Genomic DNA, 20,909 nt, shown 5'->3' on the forward strand with positions numbered 1-20,909 from the left:
CCCTCCCGCTCGAGTGCCACGCTGAGGAGCTGGCCCGGGTAGGGAGAGAGTGAGTAGAAGCCCGGTAGGGGCGGGAGGAGCAAAAGTGACACCAGCCCTGATTTCCCTTCACTCGAGTGCCACGCTGAGGAGCTGGCTCGAGTGAGGGCCTCGCCTGCCTGATTCCCCGACCCCCTTTTGTCTGCTGTCCCCTTAAAAGCTTGAGGCAAGACGATTCCAGCCATAACATACAAGTAAGGAGGAGAATTACTGGGGGAAGCGGAGCTAGCATCTCCAGTGCAGTGATTAAGGCACTATTCGTTTTTCCTTCCTGGAGAATATAGGGGGGAGCAGTATAAAGGAGTCTGTTGATCAACTGAAGGTTAAAGCTCAGTATAAAGCTTGCTGCTTAAAAACTAAACATTGAGAAAGAGTTATTAATCCTGGAAATAGAACTACTGAGCACATGACTTATTAATGCATTGAAAGATACTGTTAATGTGAATTCTTAATGCCAGTGACTCTGCTAAAGAGAATGCTAATACCTTTATAACATCTGCTTTTGCTTATATTGAATGGTAGTTTTCTCTCCCAAATCTTTAGCGGATTGTGATTTCACCTGATTGATGATAAAGTACTGAACTGTAACTTCTAAAGCAAAGAGAATAGAGTATACATTATTTTTATAAAGCAGTACTTATTTTTCTAAAATTTGGTGTAGTGTTGTTTTTGTGTACTATTGCGTGGAGTTACTTTTGGGTGGTCTGCAACCTCCACACTGTGCCTCTAGAATTAAATGCCTTAACCCTAGGCCAGGCTACCCTAGGTAACCTGTCATCCCAGGTTCAAACAAAGGGGAATTAGTTCCTCCTCTGCAAACGCGCCAGGAGGCTGTGTTGCAGAGGTGTAAAAAGGGGCTGGCCTAATTACACCTCTCTGCAACGCAGCCCCCTGGCGCATACTGGAGGTTCCTGGTGGGCTAGTTGGCCCCAGGGACCCCCAGTATGCAAGGGGGATTAGTTCCCCCTCTGCAAACGCGCCAGGGGGCTGCGTTGCAGAGAGGTGTGAAAAGGGGCGGGCCTCATTACACCTCTCTGCAACGCAGCCCCCTGGCACATACTGGAGGTTCCTGGTGGGCTAGTTGGCTACTAGGAACCCTCAATATGCAAGGGGAATTAGATCTCCCCTCTGCAAACACACCAGGGGGCTGTGTTGTAGAGAGGTGTAAAAAGGGGCGTGGTCTCATTACACCTCTCTGCAACGCAGCCCCCTGGTACATACTGGAGGTTCCTGGTGGGCTTGTTGGCCCCCAAGGACCCTCAGTATGCAAGGGGAATTAGTTCCCCCTCTGCAAACGCGCCAGGGGGCTGCGTTGCAGAGTGGTGTAATGAGGCCATGCCCCTTTTTACACCTCTCTGCAACGCAGCCCCCTGGCGCATACTGGAGGTTCCTGGTGGGCTAGTTGGCCCCCAGGGACCACCAGTATGCAAGGGGGATTAGTTCCCCCTCTGCAAACGTGCCAGGGTCCTGCGTTGCAGAGCGGTGTAAAAAGGGGCTGGCCTCATTACACCTCTCTGCAACGCAGCCCCCTGGCGCATACTGGAGGTTCCTGGTGGGCTAGTTGGCCCTCAGGGACCCCCAGTATGCAAGGGGGATTAGTTCCCCCTCTGCAAACGCGCCAGGGGGCTGCGTTGCAGAGAGACGTGAAAAGGGGCGTTGCCTCATTACACCTCTCTGCAACGCGCCCCCTGGCGTATACTGGAGGTTCCTGGTGGGCTAGTTGGCTACCAGGGCCCCTCAATATGCAAGGGGAATTAGATCCCCCTCTGCAAACGCGCCAGGGGGCTGCGTTGTAGAGAGGTGTAAAACGGGGCGAGGCCTCATTACACCTCTCTGCAACGCAGCCCCCTGGTGCATACTGGAGGTTCCTGGTGGGCTAGTTGGCCCCCAGGACCCTCAGTATGCAAGGGGAATTAGTTCCCCCTCTGCAAACGCGCCAGGGGGCTGCGTTGCAGAGTGGTGTAATGAGGCCACGCCCCTTTTTGCACCTCTCTGCAACGCAGCCCCCTGGCACATGCTGGAGGTTCCTGGTGGGCTAGTTGACCCCCAGTATGCAAGGGGGATTAGTTTCCACTCTGCAAACGCGCCAGGGGGCTGCGTTGCAGAGAGGTGTAACAAGCATTTACAATGCAACGGTTTCTCCTTTGGAAAAGTTTGAGCTATTGGCATTTGGTAATGACAAAATTTGTATTTATGTGTTGGTTTTGAAAACAGATAAATAAATGGCATTGTCCTTTACATTGCCAATAGCTCTAACTTTTCCAAAGGCGAAACCGTTGCATTGTAAATGCTTGTTTCTCCCTTGGTGACTCTTTTTTCTGTCTTTCTTGCCCTCTTTCTTTCCCAGTGTGGGTTTTTCCCTCTCTTACTCTCTGGAAATGTCTGAAGAGGTAAAATATGAGGTGGTCCCCAAACATGTGTGCTGGTGGCCCACACGGACACAAATTAAGCACTGCTGTTACATCACATTGTATCAACCATACTCAACCCAGCTCACGATCCTCTTACTCGTTTGACTTTATGCTTCTTATGGACCTTGTACCACACCTGGGCACATTTTGGCTATGATGTGGCTTAACACCTAGCGCTGCCGACTTTGGAACTGGGGAACCAGTTTCGAGTCTTGGCGTCGGCTCAGCATCATGTTTGATTCTGGGCAGTTCACTTAATATCCCTCTGTCTGCAAACAAAGTGAACATGCCCTTGTGTAATGTAACTGTTGCTTATGTAAAGCGCTGCGATAGTTTGAGTTCTCTCTCTCTCTATATCTATATATTGCATAGAAATACCATTTACATTCATACATACATACCTTAACATGCCTCTGTTTTAGCACCTTCTATGTAAAGGCCCAGATGCTCTTAGACCTGGTAAAAAAACGCAAATAAATAAATAAAAGTATTACAAGAAAATTTAGGGCTGTTCTATTAAATCTTGACTCGGCTGAAAATGGATGCGATGCCTCTTTTAGCTCATTTTGCAGATAAAAAGATGATGAATTAAAGTGACACGTCCCGGGCGGTGCAAGTGTGATAGTAAGCCTGTGCTGGAGGGACGGAGTGCCGGCTGGACGCCGAGGGAGCCGACTGGCGTCATGTGATTCTGCCGTTGCGGTGCTACGGCCCCTTTAAAGCTGGAGGCGAGGTAGAGCCGTCCACACGCCCGGCTCTGGAGAGACGGCAGGAGTCACCGCAGCAGTGTGGTGTCGGCTCTGGGGGAATTCTGCCTTCATCGCACTGCGGGTTGTTTTCAAGCAGTGTGTGGCGAGTGTAAGGGGCAACAATGGCTGGAGCAATCATAGAAAACATGAGCTATGATCTACGGGTTGGTTTCCCTGTTCCGACCCCACCCCGCCATCAGTGCGTGAACCAGGGAAGTGGATAAAGAGCAATTACGGACGGTGCAGAGCAGCTTTCCCTCGCGTACGTGTTTAAAACAGGCGCTTGGGAAGATCTCGGAAAGCACAGATTGGGCGCCTCCCCTACCTCTCTAAAGAAATGAGCATAACCAAAAAACAAACACCTACGGGGACACGGACAGCGGGAGGGGGGGCGGACACGGACAGCGGGAGGGGGGGGCGAACATGGACAGTGGGAACGGGCACTCACCTGGACTTCTTCCGGTGGCCGTGGTCGGCATAATGACGAAAACAAACACCCAAAAAAAAAACGAAACTCCGCCCACCGCCCAATGACGATGCAAAAAGGGTGGAGAGGGAAAAAAATGCAGGCACGCCCACGAATCTGGTCCGGCCACGACGGACAGATCTCTGTTCCAATGGCTAGCCTCCATTTATGGAGCTAGCCAATGGAACAGAGGGCGTATTCAAGTGTCCCTTACTGAAGACTACAGATTTCTCTGGAGGCGGAGCTAAAGCTCCGTGCTCCAGCGAAACCTAAAAAGGGGCTGGCCTCATTACACCTCTCTGCAACGCAGCCCCCTGGCGCATACTGGAGGTTCCTGGTGGGCTAGTTGGCTACCAGGGACCCTCAATATGCAAGGGGAATTAGATCCCCCTCTGCAAACGCGCCAGGGGGCTGCGTTGTAGAGAGGTGTAAAAAGGGGCGTGGCCTCATTACACCTCTCTGTAACGCAGCCCCCTGGTGCATACTGGAGGTTCCTGGTAGGCTAGTTGGCCCCCAGGGACCCTCAGTATTCAAGAGGAATTAGTTCCCCCTCTGCAAACGCGCCAGAGGGCTGCGTTGCAGAGAGGTGTAATGAGGCCAAGCCCCTTTTTACACCTCTCTGCAACGCAGCCCCCTGGCGCATACTGGAGTTTCCTTGACCCCCTGGGACTCCCAGTATGCAAGGGGACTTAATCCCCCAACTTAGAATGCGCTGGGGCGCGTTTGCCCAGTGGTGAAGGTTGAAAAGTTTCTAAGTGTCTTATTTTTGAAACGTACAAATATTCCTCTAAAATCAGCCGAACTACGAATTCCGATTTCCTCACCTGTTATCAGGAGAGACCTCAGTGCTGCATCTTTCAGCACACTACTGAGCCTGAAAAGTAATTCTAACCATACTTACAGTAACTTGAATTTCCTTCCATAGGCTAACATTGACTGGTTTCACTTGTAAATTCTTCAAAGTGTGGAGATTTGGAACTTTAAAAAATTCCTCTAAAATCAGTCGAACTCCGAATTCCGATTTACTCACCTGTTATCAGGAGAGACCTCAGTGCTGCATCTTTCAGCTCACCTTTCCTGAAAAGTAATTTTAACCGTACTTACCAGTAACTTGAATTTCCTTCCATAGGATATCATTGCCTGCTATATAAAATATATATAAATTAAAAAAATATAAAATAAAAATAAAAATATTACAATTTCAATATTTTTAAAAGCATTTTTTTCAATTTATATTAAAAATATGTAATGTAATTTAAAAAATAAAATATCTAAAAATAAATACTTTAAAACAATGTAGTAAATCAGTATAAAAAAAATATAACAATACGTTTAAAAATTATCATTTACAAAACCTTTGAAATTCACTGAAAAAAAACATAGGTTTCAGCCACGTTATAGTTAGGAATTAGCATTTACAAACCTTAGAAATTCACTGAAAAAACCATAGGTTTCCGCCATTTTATAGTTCGGAATTAGCATTTAAAAAAACCTTAGGAATTCACTGAAAAAACCATAGGTTTCACACATGTTATAGTTAGCTGGACATTTCACTCATACAAAACCATTGAAATTCCCCCGTTATAGTTAGTTCAGCTAACTATAACTCGCGCGCCCACAATGCACTGCTGATGACGTCACATATCACTCATGACATGGTCAATGACATCACTCATGACATCACTGATGACATCTGAAATAACATCACTGATGACATCATCCTTGTGAAAGAGTGGCAGACCTCATCTCACCCTAATATAACCTTTGATACACACATTCAAAAGTAGAAACTAAAATTATTTTCAAAAAAATGGAGATACCAATGCCAGTTACAACAACCTATTCAATAATTCCAACAACTACATACACATCCACTCATTCCCCAACAGTTCTATATAGTCACTCATACATGTACTCACTCATCATATGTACTCATACACCTATACATCCTGTTAAACACCGATACTCATCCATAGAGTTACTCACACACATACTCACACATGCAAATAAACTATTAAGCCAATGCCATCCCTCCTGACTATATTATATTTAGGAGAGATAGAGCGAATGGTAGAGGTGGAGGGGTTTCTCTGATTGTCAATAAACTCTTCTCTTGTACTACTTTTCCGGCTGATAATATTTCCAACTGGGAGGCGCTTGGCTTTGCTCTGACGCTGTCACCTCACCAAACGGTTGTTGGGATTTTACTATACAGAGCTCCCGGCTCCTTGGGGCCTTTTTTTGAGGAGCTGCAGGCGACACTCTCTATACCCTGTCTTAAATCTGACCATTGTATTCTATTGGGCGATTTGAATATCCATATGGATAATAACTTGGACCCTGATACTCTTAAGCTGCAGGATATTACTCTTCCTCTGGGGTTGGCCCCTTATATCATCGGGCCAACTCATAATAAGGGTCATACCATCGACCAAGTTTTTTCTACAAAAGCTATTAGTGCATTTGTGCCTTTTCCTGTTTTATGGTCTGACCATTTCTTGATAAAGTTTACCATATCCCCTGTTTCTGTGACTGCGTCAAGAGCCTTGAAAGATCAGAAAGGAGTTACACGAGCTTTCCACCAGGTCTCCGCTGAAATGGCGTCTGAGGCGCTTTGTCGTCTCCCTTGTTTTCTCTCGGGTAATCTGGAAGAAAAGCTTGAGCTGGTCCACAAATGGATGAATACTATCTTTGAGGAGCTAGCTCCTGGGAAACCGGCCAAGTTAGCCAATAGGCGTACTTCAGCCCCATGGTTTACTCCATCTTTGAGTGTGATGCGGCAAGAATGTAAGAAAGCCGAAAGGGCATGGAGACGCCAGTATGACCCCCACCTCACGGTTAGATATAGGAATGCCATTAAGTCATACCATAGGCATATCCTTGCAGGAAAAAAAGTCTACCTTGAGCGTAGAATAGACTCTGAGAGTACTAGTAAAGATATATTTAGAATAGTCAAAGAATTCACCTCTCCATCCTCTAGTACTCCTTCTCATATACACACCGAAGTTTGGATCAGCCAGTTAGCGGATTTTTTCGTGGATAAGATTAAAGTTATCCACGAGTCTTTTAGCCATTCTTGTCTTCCATCATCGCCGGGCTATACACCTGGCTTGTCCATATCCACAGCTGAAGAAGGACCATTTCTCTCGGAGTTTCCGGAGATGTCTCTCACGGTCTCTTTAGATCTCCTGTCGCGACTTAAATCTGGCTCGCCGTCGGACCCCTGCCCGGCTAAGTGCTTAGGCAGAGTAGCGCCGGCTCTAAATGCGCTGCTTAATCCTTTGCTCAATGCTTCTCTGAGCACGGGTGTCGTCCCTCAAGCGTGGAAGCAGGCAATGATTCTTCCTTTGATCAAGAAAACCAACCTGGATCCACTTATCCACGCTAACTACAGGCCTATCTCTCTCCTCCCTGCCCTGGCTAAGGTGACCGAGAAGTACGTGCATAGCTCTATTTCCAACTTTATTGAGAGTAACAACATCCTTCATGACTCTCAATCAGGCTTTCGCACGAATTTTAGCACTGAGTCTGCCCTTCTCGAAGTCACTGATGCCATCAGAGAGGTTCTGGACACCGGAGGGAAGGCCATCCTGGTTATGCTGGATTTGTCGGCGGCTTTCGACACCGTCCCACATGAAGGTCTCCTTTTAAGACTCCAGGAGATCGGTTTGCGAGGGACGGTGTTGAACTGGTTTAAGTCATTTCTGACCGGCCGCCGGCAAGTGGTCTGGGCACCTCCGTTTTCCGCAGAAATGCCGCCGCTGGAGGTGGGGGTACCGCAGGGTTCTATTTTGAGCCCTGCGCTTTTTAACATCTATATGGCCCCCTTGGCGGCAGTTGCGGAATTTTTTGGTGCCCAGATCATAACCTACGCTGACGACACCCAGCTGCTCTTTACATCTGACAAGGGCAGGGATTTCGACGGTTCGCGGATCAGAGACTGTTTGAGTGCTGTCTTTGCCTGGTTTCAGTGCCACAGTTTAAAATGCAACTCCGACAAGTCGGAATTGCTTTTTTTGGTTGCTCTCCGGATCCCGGCTGGAAGACCTGGTGGCCATCAGACATGTTTCCACCGGATGTCGCTTCTTCAAAAGCCAAAAACTTGGGCGTTGTGGTGGACGATGGCCTTACTTTTGGTCCCCAGATCATCGGACTGACTGGCAAATGCTTCGGTCTTTTAAAGATGATGCGGAAGTTTCTTCCGCTGCTTTCGCTGAAGCATAGAAAGATCATCGTGCAGGCCTTGATAGGTTCGCGCCTAGATTACGCGAACGTTTTTTATCTTGGCCTGCCGAAATACCTTTTGGCCCGATTGCAAATCGTGCAGAATTCTGCAGCTAGAGACATTTTTGGTCTCCAGCGCAGAGCTGGAGCCACAGAGCTGCTTAAGAAATTGCACTGGCTTCCAGTCGCCAAAAGGATTGCTTTTAAGGCGCTTATTTTTGCCTACAAATCTCTTCATCAAATAGGCCCCAAATACCTTCAGAAACGCCTGTCTTTCTATTTGCCTCGAAGGACGCTACGATCTGCGTCTCTTTCTAAGGCTTTGATTCCCCCTATTCGTCTGACCAGAATCGGAGGACGCTCCTTTCGATTTCTAGCGGCTCAAGGCTGGAATGGTCTCCCTGTTCTACTCCGGAAAACTGATGATCTGCTTTCCTTTAGAAGGGGACTTAAGACTTGGCTTTTTACCCAGTAACTGGTTTTTATCCTCCTCTCTTTCATTTATGCTGTGCTGTGTTTTCGCCTATTCCTTAGGCTCTCTGCCAAAGCGCCGGGACACTCCTCGGAGTAGCCGTGCGCTATAAAAGAGCATTTTAACATAACATTTTAACATAACATAACATTTACTTGCATATACAGCTATACACACACCACTACACTTACTTCTACAGAAACATACACATACTTACTCTCTTAAACACTCACTTATAGAAACACATACTTATTTATACAGGAACTCTTCCAATCTCTCACTCTCACATATACTCACTTATATACATCAATACTCACATATACCAATTTAAAACATATGTAGTTACTCATAAAGATACTATTGAGACAGTCATTCACTCACTAACATACCATACACACACTCATCCACCCATACAGCCCTGCACACATGCTGTCTTCAAAACACATACAGTGAGTCAGTCATTTATGCATCTGTGCGCTAAGTAATACCCCCCACCAAACCACACAGACACTCATTCTGATACTCAAAAATCCAACTAATAACCCATATAGACACTCATGTAGCTACTCACCAACCCATGCAGCCACTTATACACAAAGTGAGACACTGATACAGATATTTACATATTTAAACATTACTCGATAATACATGTATTCACTAAGATACACTTAATAAGTCAGTTATACAATCAATTTTACAAAAAAAAAACTCCATTTAGACACTTATTTACCCATTTATTCTTCCATGGACCTTTAGATATACATATATAAAAAATATTTATTTTTCAGAAAGACACACATTCACTGGATGATGTCATCAGTGATGTCATCAGAGATGTCATGAGTTATGTCGCTGACCATGTCATGAGTGATGTAATATGTGACGTCATCAGCAGCGCAATGCGGGCGCGCAAGTTATAGTTAGCTGAACTAACTATAACAGGGGAATTTCAATGGTTTTGTATGAGTGAAATGTCCAGCTAAATATAACATGTGTGAAACCTATGGTTTTTTCAGTGAATTTCTAAGGTTTTTTAAATGCTAATTTCTAACTATAACGTGGCTGAAACCTATGGTTTTTTCAGTGAATATATATATAGAGAGAGACCTCCGATCCCTCGCACGTTCGTCCTCTCACGACGCCGCACAGGAAGCGGCGTCGTGTATACCTACTAGCGGTCAGCAGTAGTAGTTCTAGTTAGGACCTAGTTTCCATAGACAAATCGTCGTTTGGTTTGCTAATAACTGTGGCGCCATTTGACGAATGTTCACGATATATTCCCCTAAAAGTGGCCTACTTTGTCTAGTTCTGCATTGAAAGTTTCGGCATAATCCGTCAAGCAGGGGGCGAGAAAAAGAGGTGGGGGTCAAAAAATGTGCGTTCCCCATAGAGACCTAAGACACAACTACAGCCTAAAGTGCTTAACGGAATTACACCAAATTTGGCAGAATGCTAGTTCTTGGTCCAGAACACACATTACATGTATGTTTGCAAAGTGCACGTTCACCCAGAAGGATATCTTGGTACTGAATAACAGATGTTTATTGTGACCCAACTCAATAGTACTCATGTTATCTACCTCAGAAGGATGAAAGGCTGAGTGGACCCACCGGGATTTGAACCTTTGACCATGAGGTCAAACACAGGCCTCTACAGTGGATGCATTGATCCACTAAGCCACCAGAGCCCTTTGTGTAATTTGGTGTAAATGTGTTAATTAGTTTAGGGGTTGTTAAAAAAAAAAAAAACGATTTATAAATATCTAGTGACGCAAATCCTCCTCGGATCCGACAGATCTCATGCTGAGATCTGAATGGCTGCCAACACTTCAACCAGGAAGTGTTGGCAGCCATCTTGGGACTCAGAAAAAAGGTGAAAAAACCCATAATGGGGCAGGGTTGGAATACCCTGACCCCTAGGGCTGGTGGTGGGGGACCCCAGGGGGAAAAAAAACAAGCACTGTCTCCTGCCTTTGTTTTCTAGAGGGGTGGATTTTATATTTTGTAAAATGTGAACCTAGCTAAAACGTTTCTGTAACCTTAGTTTTTTTTCAGTGAACATATATATTTTCGTTTCCTGGAAAAAATAAAGGTTAAAGTGATGTTGCAGTTAGGTATGGTAATAATATCATACTTTGCATTTAAATATGTCTTCATGTTGAGGCCAGCATATTGTGAGTGCGAGCTCCCGCAGGAGTTTGTATGGACCTTTCACTCTTGCTGGAGCGAGGCAGCCAGCGGGAAAACAAAGCCTCCTTGGCCAATCAGATTGTTGTATTATTTGTAGTTGCATGATTGTGGGACCCTCGTAAGCCTCCCTCGAGCCCAACCATCTAATCTATTTTGTTTTAAACTTAATTTCTCATAAGCTGCAGAATGGTTTACACCATATCGCAAAAAGCCCACTTTCTTGCCCAAAATCTAGCATTCTGCCAAATTTAGTGTAATTCTCTTCAGCTGTTTTCTCAGTATCGCTGCTCAAATTTCCTTTGGAAAATTGCATGGGGAATTGCATTTGTGAAACCCCTCCTTTTTTCTTGTCCTCCGCTTGACTGATCACCCAGAAACTTTCCAGGAAGAAGCTGAGTTGTCAGAATGTGCCAAAGTTATCAGCAAACCAAAAAGCACTCTTCCTATGGTAACTAGGCTTTAACTATAAGTACACAGTGGCAACCACCACTGTGTAATATGATCATATCTATATATGATATAACATCATGAAATGTAGTTGGTATTGGATGTGACACGAAAAAAATGAGCGTTTTCAATGAATGGGATAAAATGCAATACAAAGGAGATAAATCAATGATACAGTATTCAGGCATGTATACTGTCTTGACATTAGACAAGATACAATGGAACACTTTTGAGGTATGGGATTTAACGTAAGTAAATATAGTGCTTTTGTGACATTGGATGTGACATGATCTAATGAATGATTTCATGGCATATGATTAAGGCTTCCAGTTTTCCGTTTTTACAGATTTGTACAGATAAATGCAGACATGAAATCTGTTTCCTGTCTATATTTATTTTTAAAAGCAGAAAAATACAGAAAATTATGTTTCTTGTGAGTGACTCTCCTTGTTGTCCTTCATGAATTCCATACCAACTGCTAAGTAGGTAGACACTATGGAGATTTAAAAACAGGATGGGATTCCCTTAAATACAGGCCTATGTTAACATATATTCGCATATAATGCTAATATTTCCCTATCGAAGTAGTGTTTTGTTATGTTTGCCTGCTTTATTTGTTAAAACGCGACAGGCATCAAAGTATGAGTGCATGTTTATCAGTTAAATGTGTAAATATACCATTTTCAACTCAATTCATTCTCAAAACATAAAATAAACATGTATAAATAGCAATAAAATGGCCCAGAAATAAATATGCATTAATACAGTCCGAAATCTAAAAAAGAAAATTCCATAAATCCGGAAGCCCGACATATAATATAACAGAATACATTTGGTGGTTTATTGCCATGTCATCAACATGGAGAACCCCTTCTTTGTGAAAGACCTCAAGCAGTTTACATCATTACAATGTAATGAAGCCTTGCACAGCAGTAACTGAATCATGAGCCTTGCATAGCAGAGGCTCATACGCAGAATCAGAATCCCCCTCCAGACACTACATATTACCTGACCTGCTTAGGCGCCTTGATGAGCTTGGGCTAAGTTGCGCGATAAAAGATTCCTTTCATTCATTCATTCATACTGTGTTCTGCAATTGAAGGTACGAGGGTTATATTAGCTGCATTTTCAGTTTCTGTAGGAATTCCAGGTTGGTTTCTTCAGTATGCAGGGTAGAGGATGTGAAACATTCTGCTGTCTGTCTCCTTCAGCTCCTTAGTGCCACTGGCCTTTGGAATGACAGTGATTGCCCAAGATGTAAGGTGTGATTTGATTGTGGGAGAGTAAAGAGCACGCAGTTTGTACTTTTTAATTTTATTGTCATGGTTGGGTATCCATACTGGACCAGGGGAGTGTTATGAGGGTTCAGTTGAAAATATCCCACTCCGCCTGATACTAACAGTCTAGCTGCTTCATGATGGTTGATATGAAAGCAATAGATTTGATATTTCAGCAGACCAAGATAGAGGGTTTGACACTCGTTCTCTATTCACAATGGCAGTATATCGATTTAACACACATCAGTTGTTGTCCTGGATGTTGAGTGTTGCTCAGTGTGTGATGTGAGAAACTTAGAACCGTACAACATTATTTGCACTAGTATATGTAAATATTTGGAGATTCCAGTGAAGTGGGGGTTTGGAACCATTCTTGACATGTTACCAGAGAACCAGTGGGAGTTTTCGCGGCATGTATTCAAGGGCTTTCCATGGTATACGATCTAAGCATAATGTTACAGTGTTGGGGGGGTTGTCCCAAGGAGTGGAGTTTAATTAGTTAATGATGAAAATGTGAGACCATTGGCAATCTCCATGGTGTGTAATATGGGGGCCTCAGTAGATTACACATTTGACATCCTGAACTCTTGGGCCATTTCATGATGTAGAATCTGCGGTCGTGGAATCTGATGGCTTTATGAGAGCCACAGTGTGGTTTTTCAAGATGCGTGTTGTGACTTCTTGTGGGATGTGAAGACTTTGGTGTATTTGCTAGCATGCAATTTGAGCATGTCTAAAAATGCCATAAAAGAACTTGGGATATGATCTGTGGTGTAATATTTGAATGCTTTGATCATGGTATGAAATCTGAGCCTTTGTTTCTGTTGTTTGGAATTTAGGGACCTTTGGAGATTTTATGACGATATGTATGAGAGCAATAGGACATTTCATGTTATTGACCAGGATGCCTTTTGGGATTCATGGTGCAGAGTGTTCAGGAATTAGTACAAAGGTGAATAGATTCATGTTTTTGCTCTTGAGCAATATTGAAAATCGAAAGTGGTGTTGTCTGAGGTGTTAATAACAGGAAGATATTGGAATGTAGCTCTTGTGGCCACTGTTTTACTGGTCAATGTTTTTCTTCCATATCAGAGACAATCAGTGTTGATCAGACGGTGGCACAGGTTTTCCGTCTTAGACCCTATCAAGATGTCCATGTGAACGTTGTTGATCCTAAGGTGAGTTGGCAACCATCCAAAATTAAAAAGCATCTGAGAGCTGTTCAATGGAAATTTATATAAAATGATCCATTTTTGTAATGTATTAAAATAAGTGGATAAAATAGACAATGTGAAATGAAATTACGAGATTGCATAAATAAGTGCGGTTGCTCAAGCATCATATGATTAATTTCTACGTAGAAGAAATGCAACTTAGCGGGATTGTTTACTTTTGTGCCAACACAGAGGAGGTACTGATTTGATGAATTTAAAATAAATAGTTCCCAGTCATGTCTGCCAAGTGTCGCACCTATAGTGCACGTGGTGCAGTGTCACTCGATTGGAGAGGGTGATTGATGGGTCATTCTTTAGCTGAAATCTTAGTGAACTGTGGATAACATCAAAAAATGACATCTGTTTAACTTTGCATCTCTTTGTAGGATGTTACTCTAGACCTTGTGGAGCTAACCTTTAAGGACCAGTACATTGGGCGAGGAGATATGTGGAGGCTGAAACGAAGTTTGGTGAGCTTCTCTTTTACTCCACTCCGCTGAAGTAGATTCTCTTTTGTCTCAGCAAAGGACGGCTGTGTTGCTGTGAACAAGTTATGATTGTTAGATGGAAAATAGTGCTGTTGGCATTCAATGTTTTCCCGAAGGCTGGCTGTCCACAGTGTGTATTAGTAGGAGAACGTGTCATGGAATGCTGAAAGGGAACCCTCCTTTTGGGGTCCTTTGGTGGTTTATAGCATTTATTTATTTATTTATATTTTTGTATAGCGCAGGAAGTCAATCCTCGAAAGGATATCTCCGCGCTTGATTATTACCAAAAAAAGCCAAAGACTGATTGCTAGGATAGGGTAAAAAGACACAGCTAATAGACTACAAATAGGAATGTTTTCAGGGACTTCTTGAAGGATTGGAAATTAGATGTATTTTTAAGATCACCCGGCAGAGAGTTCCAGAGGATGGGGCCTTTGTAGGACAGGGCACGTCCTCCTTGCCTGGCTTTTTTTATCCTCGGGACCTGGAGTAATTGATGACCACTAGATCGCAAAGTGCGACTGGGAATGTAGGGTTTGAATATTTTTTCCAGATATTTAGGTCCTTTGCCAAATAGACATCTGTGGATAGTGCAGCATATTTTAAATTTGACGCGCTGTCTAATTGGCAACCAGTGGAGTTTTGATAGCAAGGGGAGTGGGGTAGATCTAGGTTGGGCGTTGAGGACTAGTCTCGCAGCAATGTTTTGGATCACCTGCAATCTCTGCAGCTGTTCCTCATTCGCAGAGATCAACAGGCCGTTGCAATAGTCCATCCTACTTATGACTAGGGCATTAGTTGGCCCCTAAGATAGAGTAGCCCCAAAGGGAAACTGGCATTGGCAAAGACAGCCGGTCTGGTCTTGTCAAGCTATAAATATTTCTGGTGTGATAGTTAATTTTTTTTATTTTGTATTGCAAGCCGATGCAGGTAAATAGAAAAATGTGGTTTGGTAGCAATGGATTTAGAGCGCCTAAGGAATCGGCATAGGGGCTACTATGCACTAAGAAAAATAAAGCAGTGTCTCGCCAGCTCTACCAGTAAAATGCACTCATTTACAAGATGCTCATGTGATTGAGCAAAAATGCTGTCACTGAGAGGGCAATAGATACAGTGGCTGAGGTGTCAGGCTCTGTATGATATCTTCTGGATGGAAGCAAAATGTGAATGACACTTGAATAGACAGTGGTTAACCCAATGCTCCTTTATGTATTTATATGTATGCATTGTTTTTATTAATTTTATATTTACAAGGTCCTAGCAGATAGCTAAACCTACACGGTTAGACATTTAAAGAGACACACTTCAGACATGCAGTGAAGCAGACCATCTGGTGGGGGGATAAACAACTGAGACGTCTCCTATGGTAATTGGAAGAAGCACTCCAATCGAGGATGAAGAAGTCCTGGTGAATTTTGGGTCAAGGGAAATGCATAGTGTATCGGTTGTAAGCAACCATTTCACTCTGAAGTGCTGGGGATCATTGTCCACCCTCCAGGAATATGTGAAGTGAGAAGCAGGGAGCGTGAGTTACAGAAACAACTCCACCGATGAAGACAAAGCTGTGGGAAGGGCTGAAATGACCCATTGGCACTGAAGAGGATGAGGGAGTATGTAAAGTGTAGAAAAGGAACCATCCTACTGAGAATAAGGAAGTTATAACTGTGGCAGACAGTTCCCCTGAAGGGAAGGGTCATGGAGTAGGATGAATTAGCTACTTGTGGCTGTGTTACTGAGGAAGAGGCAGTGGGGGGGGGTGTAAATTGGTAGAAATCACACTTGGGAGGTGCAGGGGTTTGTGGGCATAGAAACAAAAGAGGAAGATAAAGACGAGCAGGTAGATGGGGTGCTGTGCCATGTAGACTTTCATTGCAGAGATGTGATGGGGCTGAAAGGAGTTGGTTACTAATATATTGGTTCAGGGGGATATCATAATTTGATGAGAGAAGAGAGGGAAAGATTTAATATTATCCTGAGCGGCATGGGGGTAACTTTGAAAGGAGGGTTTGTGATTTTTGTATTCCCCTCTTCTTTCACTCCCAGGTCAGTACATGTGCGTACATCACACAGAAGGTGGAGCTTGCTGGCATCCGGTAAGTGCTGAACTGTAATCAACTTCTACAGAGTTCCCATCCCTATCTGGTCTGAAACAGTGGTCAGAGTGGTAACAGATAAGACTCAGTGCGGCCAAGTGTAAAACTATGCATTTTGTCGGAGACAAACCCACAGCAGCAGTGCAGGAGAAGGGAGGGATTGAATGTAAACAGTGGAGCAAACTGAAGGCAGGCTTTGCAGTAAACTGAAAAGAATAGCTGGTCGAAACAAGGGAAGAACATTAGGAAACAGGTGAAGACAAATTAAGAAATGCAATTTAGGAATCTGAAAAGAAACATCAAAAGAAACTGAAGGCAATTGAGGAAGGAAACGAAAGAGAAGAAATCAAGAGAGCTGATGGGAGAAATTGAAGTGAGGAAAAGGCAGATAGAAGGGAAGCAAAAGGGAAAACTCTTAAGAGAATCGAGGGAAGCAAAAGAGGGAAACTAAGAAGTAACTGAGAAAACAAAACAGACATGAAGGAGAGAAACTGGAATAATATAATGGAGGAATCAGGCAGGATTGTGAGAAACCCAAGGGAAACATTTTAGGAAATGGACGGATAGCAATGAAAAGAAAGAAAGGAAATGATGAAGAGACATTGAAGTGTGTTATCAGCATGAGACTGAATGGAAAGGATAGAGAAAGGGGAAACGAATAATAAAGTGAGATAATGGAGGAAAACAAAAGTTAAGTCAAGTAGAGAACCCAAAACAAACTGATGGAGGAAATTAAACTGGATCAAGGGAAATAAATGTTTGAGAACATTGAAAAGAACAGAGGAAGAAAAATGTAGAGCTATATTGCCAGAATACAGATTAGTAAATATTGAATTTCAAAAGTATCATAGCAAAAATGTAAGTAAGTAGAGGTTTACTATACTAAACTCCACACATATGTACCTTCATGCTATTATATATACAGGGCGCAAAGATGTGGAGTCTACAATAGTAAATGTGTACTCACCTATATATACTTTACCTTGCCCATATTTTGGTCATTGATATTTTTGTAGAACAATATTCTTGTAGTCGATAATGTGTCTTACATCCAGTATAGGAAAATGTGGTGTTGGGGAGGTTGGGGACTTGTCGCGGAGGTTTCTTTAGAGCCTAAACTTCTGGTTATAATTTCCCTTTGCAGGGCCCAGGCAGGGGAGCTGTGGGTAAAGAGTGAGAAGGTGACATGTGGATACATCAGTGAAGACACGCGGGTAAGCGAGGAACTCTTCCATTCCTCTCGCAAGTGGTTGCTTATATCCGTGATGTCCATTCTTGGAAACAATTCCAGATACTAGACTTACTCTGGTTCAGCTACTCTATTGTATGCGTCAGAATGTTTCCGGATTGTCATAATGTGTTTTCAAAATATGGTTATCTCTCTCTCTCCCCCCCCCTCTCTCCCCCTCTCTCTCCCCCCCCTCTCTCTCCCCCTTCTCTCTCTCTCTCCCTCCCTCCCCCCTCTCTCGCTCTCTATCTCTTGCCCCCCTCTCGCTCTCCCCCTTCTCTTTCTCTCTCCCCCTCCCCTCTCTCTCCCTCTCCCCCTCTCAATATACCATAGTGAATACATTGGTATTGAGGGCATGATGGCTTAATGGTCTAATGCCTCCATTGCCGTGATCTATGTTTGATACCATTGTAATAGGTTTGAACCTTAGTCAGTCCAATAGCCTTTCATTTTTCCAAGGTTAATAAAAGGATTACCATTGTCTTGAGTAACAACGAACATCTTGTATCTGCCAATATCGGCGAGATACTACCCTTGGAGTGAATGTACACTTTACAAATGGCCTAAGATTAATTATTATTAGCATACTTCATTGAATACAATAGCTATGTTTTAAAGAATGTTCTGTTCAAATGAGGAACGAATGCAGCAATGTTTTGTGTACTTTTTCGACATTTAATAAAACAATTACGATCTAAAAAAAAATGCTTCCAATTCCTCTGTAGCGCAAGCCATGTAGTAATTAATGGTCAAACCAAGAAATGTTTCATATTGTATTGATGGCACTGTAAAAGCAGTATTTTATTCTTATAGTGGTTAACCTCTTTGTATAGGTGTTCCTTCCCTCCAACATTCTTTTTACCTGTTCCTGTTTGAACCTCCTGCCCTAATCCCTCCACCCCTTTGTCTGTTATGCCCCTTTACTCTGTGAACCCTGAGCCATCATGCTTTTTCTGTTTTTTGGGCCAATCGCGAGAGCTTCAACAGGGCCATGTTTGGCGTTTTGATCTACATCCTGCGTGTTCAGTCTTTCAAAGCTTTGCCCTGATCAAGACCTCGTGATTAGAGAGCAAAAAGCGTTGGATATTTGCTGTGATTGTATGATTACCTTTAAACAAGAAAAATAAAGAAGTCTGTTACCACTATAAGTTGGAAGTTCCTTAAATATTTTCTTGTCTGAAGTCATGAATTGACTGTTAACATACATGCTACTCCAAAATTGTGGTGTTTCTCATCTATTCGAAATTGCATTTTGTTTAGGGTCTTGTACAGATCTTCCTTGAAGGTGGGCAATACTTATATGGACTAAAAGGACATATTAGGGGGTGCATTTTTTCTTGCACCTTTACTGTCCAATTTGTTGTGGGACTTGTATAAACGCATCTTATCAATCTTTATGGACCATATATTCTCCTAGCCATAGGGTTATTATACGAGAAGGGAGTTTGCCCACTGGGAGACAGCAGGGATCACCGGTGAGGGGTATGTTTAGAGAGGGTAGCCTGGCCACATTAGAGACAATAGTAGAGCTGAGTGGACCTGCCAGTGGACAATCTCTGTTGCATAGAGTTCTGGTAATGGCGTTGTACAGACTACGGGAGATTACAGATACAGAACTATAGACATGTGAATTGATATACTTGTTGTACACTATGAGAATGGTAAGAGGTTAATCACCTTGTTCTGTAAAGAGTTGTGAATTATCCCTGTGCGGATTAAGAGACAAATGATAAGAAATAGGATCGAGCACCTGCTGCTGAAACTCCCATCTCTCAGTATGTGGGGAAATCCTGTTGCAATTGGCCAATGCAGAGAGGGAGGCATTACCCAGAGAACAGAAAAGAGGGCTGAGAAAACACCCACATCACACCAGTGGGATGACCTCTTGCACTTCCTTTTGCAAAGGGATAAAATGACAGTAAGCCACCGTGAATTACAGAAAAGAAACTTACAAGCAAAACGAAGTAAGACTGCCATGGACTTACAGCTGTGGTTTGTAAACTGCTCACTTCAAACTATTGTGACCAGAAGATAACGCCCACATACAGAGGTTGGTATTGTTGTTTATATCAAGATTGCTGTTCCTCAGTTGCCCTAAGGTGATGGCCAAGAAGGACAGGACCCTCATTGGCATTGCTTTATTTCACCTCATTCATATGTTCCATAGCTTATCTTTAGTCTCCAAACATCCCTGTGACCTTTGTCTGACTCAAAACCGGGAAAGGCCAAACTCTGAGAGCTCCTGAGACCTTTTCCATCACCTCCATACCATTCATTCGCTTCAGACCTCAATCCTATATAGTATCTTTAGCTTGAAGTCTTACTGTACTGTAGCAACCAGCTTGTGATCTTTAAATGCCTCTGCAGTTCTTTTTACTTTTTTCTCCTCTTTTGACTTCAGAATGTAAATTCTCTGACTGTCCTGGGTTATCTCTCTAGTGAGAAGCATCTGTCAAAAGAGACTCCTTCTTTCCCAGCACTAATACCCCGTGATCACCTGAGGAATGCTGAGCAGGAATCAAATAGAGAACTTTGATCACTGGTGGATCCACAGGCTTTTGTTATAGTTTTCCATTTCACTGCTCTCAGTCTATCCAACTCTAAGGTTGACCTGTTTACATTTGAAGCACATACCAAACTACACGTCCACAAGAAGATGACCACCATATTTTTTTATAGCTTTCTCTTTAGCCAAAGAGTTGTGTTGAATCTTTTGCATTGAGAGACTTTGTTTAAAACCATATTTATTTTGGACATCTTGTCATACCTTGATGTACCCGTATTATTCTGTGGGCCAAATTATGATGGGAATGCACTCAAGTGATGCCTCCTACCAAGTGGACTGGTTGGTCACTTCACCCATATACCTTCCTGTGCCGTGAACCTCCGGCCCTAATTTGATTTTTGGCTTCTCAACTGTTTTTCAGCTTCCTCCACTTTCTACGTCCTCCATACCCTTTGAGTACTGTCACTAGCTAGCGAGGATAGCCGGTTGCCCGCTGTCTCATTTAGATGTGGTTGTCATCAATCCATTGTCTGTGTGGTAGAGGGGTGGCGTGGGTGGATGCTAAACTCCAAATTATTAGGCCTTCACCAGAACATCTTTTCTTAGATCATTGATCATATCCCTATGTTGTCCCTCCTTTCCTCCAAGCATGAAGTGCCAAAACAAAACACAGAAAGCCCAAGATGTAGAGGTGCACCTGGAAGAGGATCCATCCTGATTCTTCGATCGCTTCCCCTCCCAGTTCGCCTTTGATTAAACATTATTTCCCTCTCTTTCTACAGGTCGTCTTCAGATCCACTTCAGCAATGGTGTATATTTTAGTCCAGATGAGCTGTGAGATGTGGGACTTTGACATCTATGGTATGTATGGGATATTGCAGCAATACAGTTAGATATCAGTACCCTGGAGAAGAGAGGAATGGGATGATCTGGATTACACATGGAGTAAAATACAGGAATAAATGGTGAGGTGCACTGAGGGGCGAGGGACGGCTGGAGAGGCACTGATGCACATTAAAGAGAGCTCATGGTGAGAGACCCATTGGTGCTGTATCATGAGAGTCATGAAATTATTGGAGTGTCCCACCCCTAGTCACATGAGCAGC

General features: G+C 43.5%; 1 protein-coding gene across 13 annotated transcripts in view; it reads left to right on the plus strand.

Annotated features, from left to right (window-relative positions):
• The window catches only part of DEPDC5 (DEP domain containing 5, GATOR1 subcomplex subunit), a 578,923-nt gene that overhangs the window by 97,215 nt on the left and 460,799 nt on the right, over positions 1–20,909 (plus strand). For all 13 annotated transcript variants that reach the window (XM_078667736.1, XM_078667740.1, XM_078667744.1 and 10 more), the window contains exons 5-9: positions 13,367–13,452; positions 13,875–13,958; positions 16,020–16,069; positions 17,214–17,283; positions 20,586–20,664. In XM_078667736.1, the coding sequence (XP_078523862.1) occupies positions 13,367–13,452; positions 13,875–13,958; positions 16,020–16,069; positions 17,214–17,283; positions 20,586–20,664 (369 nt within the window). The remainder of the gene's footprint in view (positions 1–13,366; positions 13,453–13,874; positions 13,959–16,019; positions 16,070–17,213; positions 17,284–20,585; positions 20,665–20,909) is intronic.

Source organism: Lissotriton helveticus, chromosome 11 (genome assembly GCF_964261635.1).
Source record: "Lissotriton helveticus chromosome 11, aLisHel1.1, whole genome shotgun sequence".
NCBI classification, from domain to species: domain Eukaryota; kingdom Metazoa; phylum Chordata; class Amphibia; order Caudata; family Salamandridae; genus Lissotriton; species Lissotriton helveticus.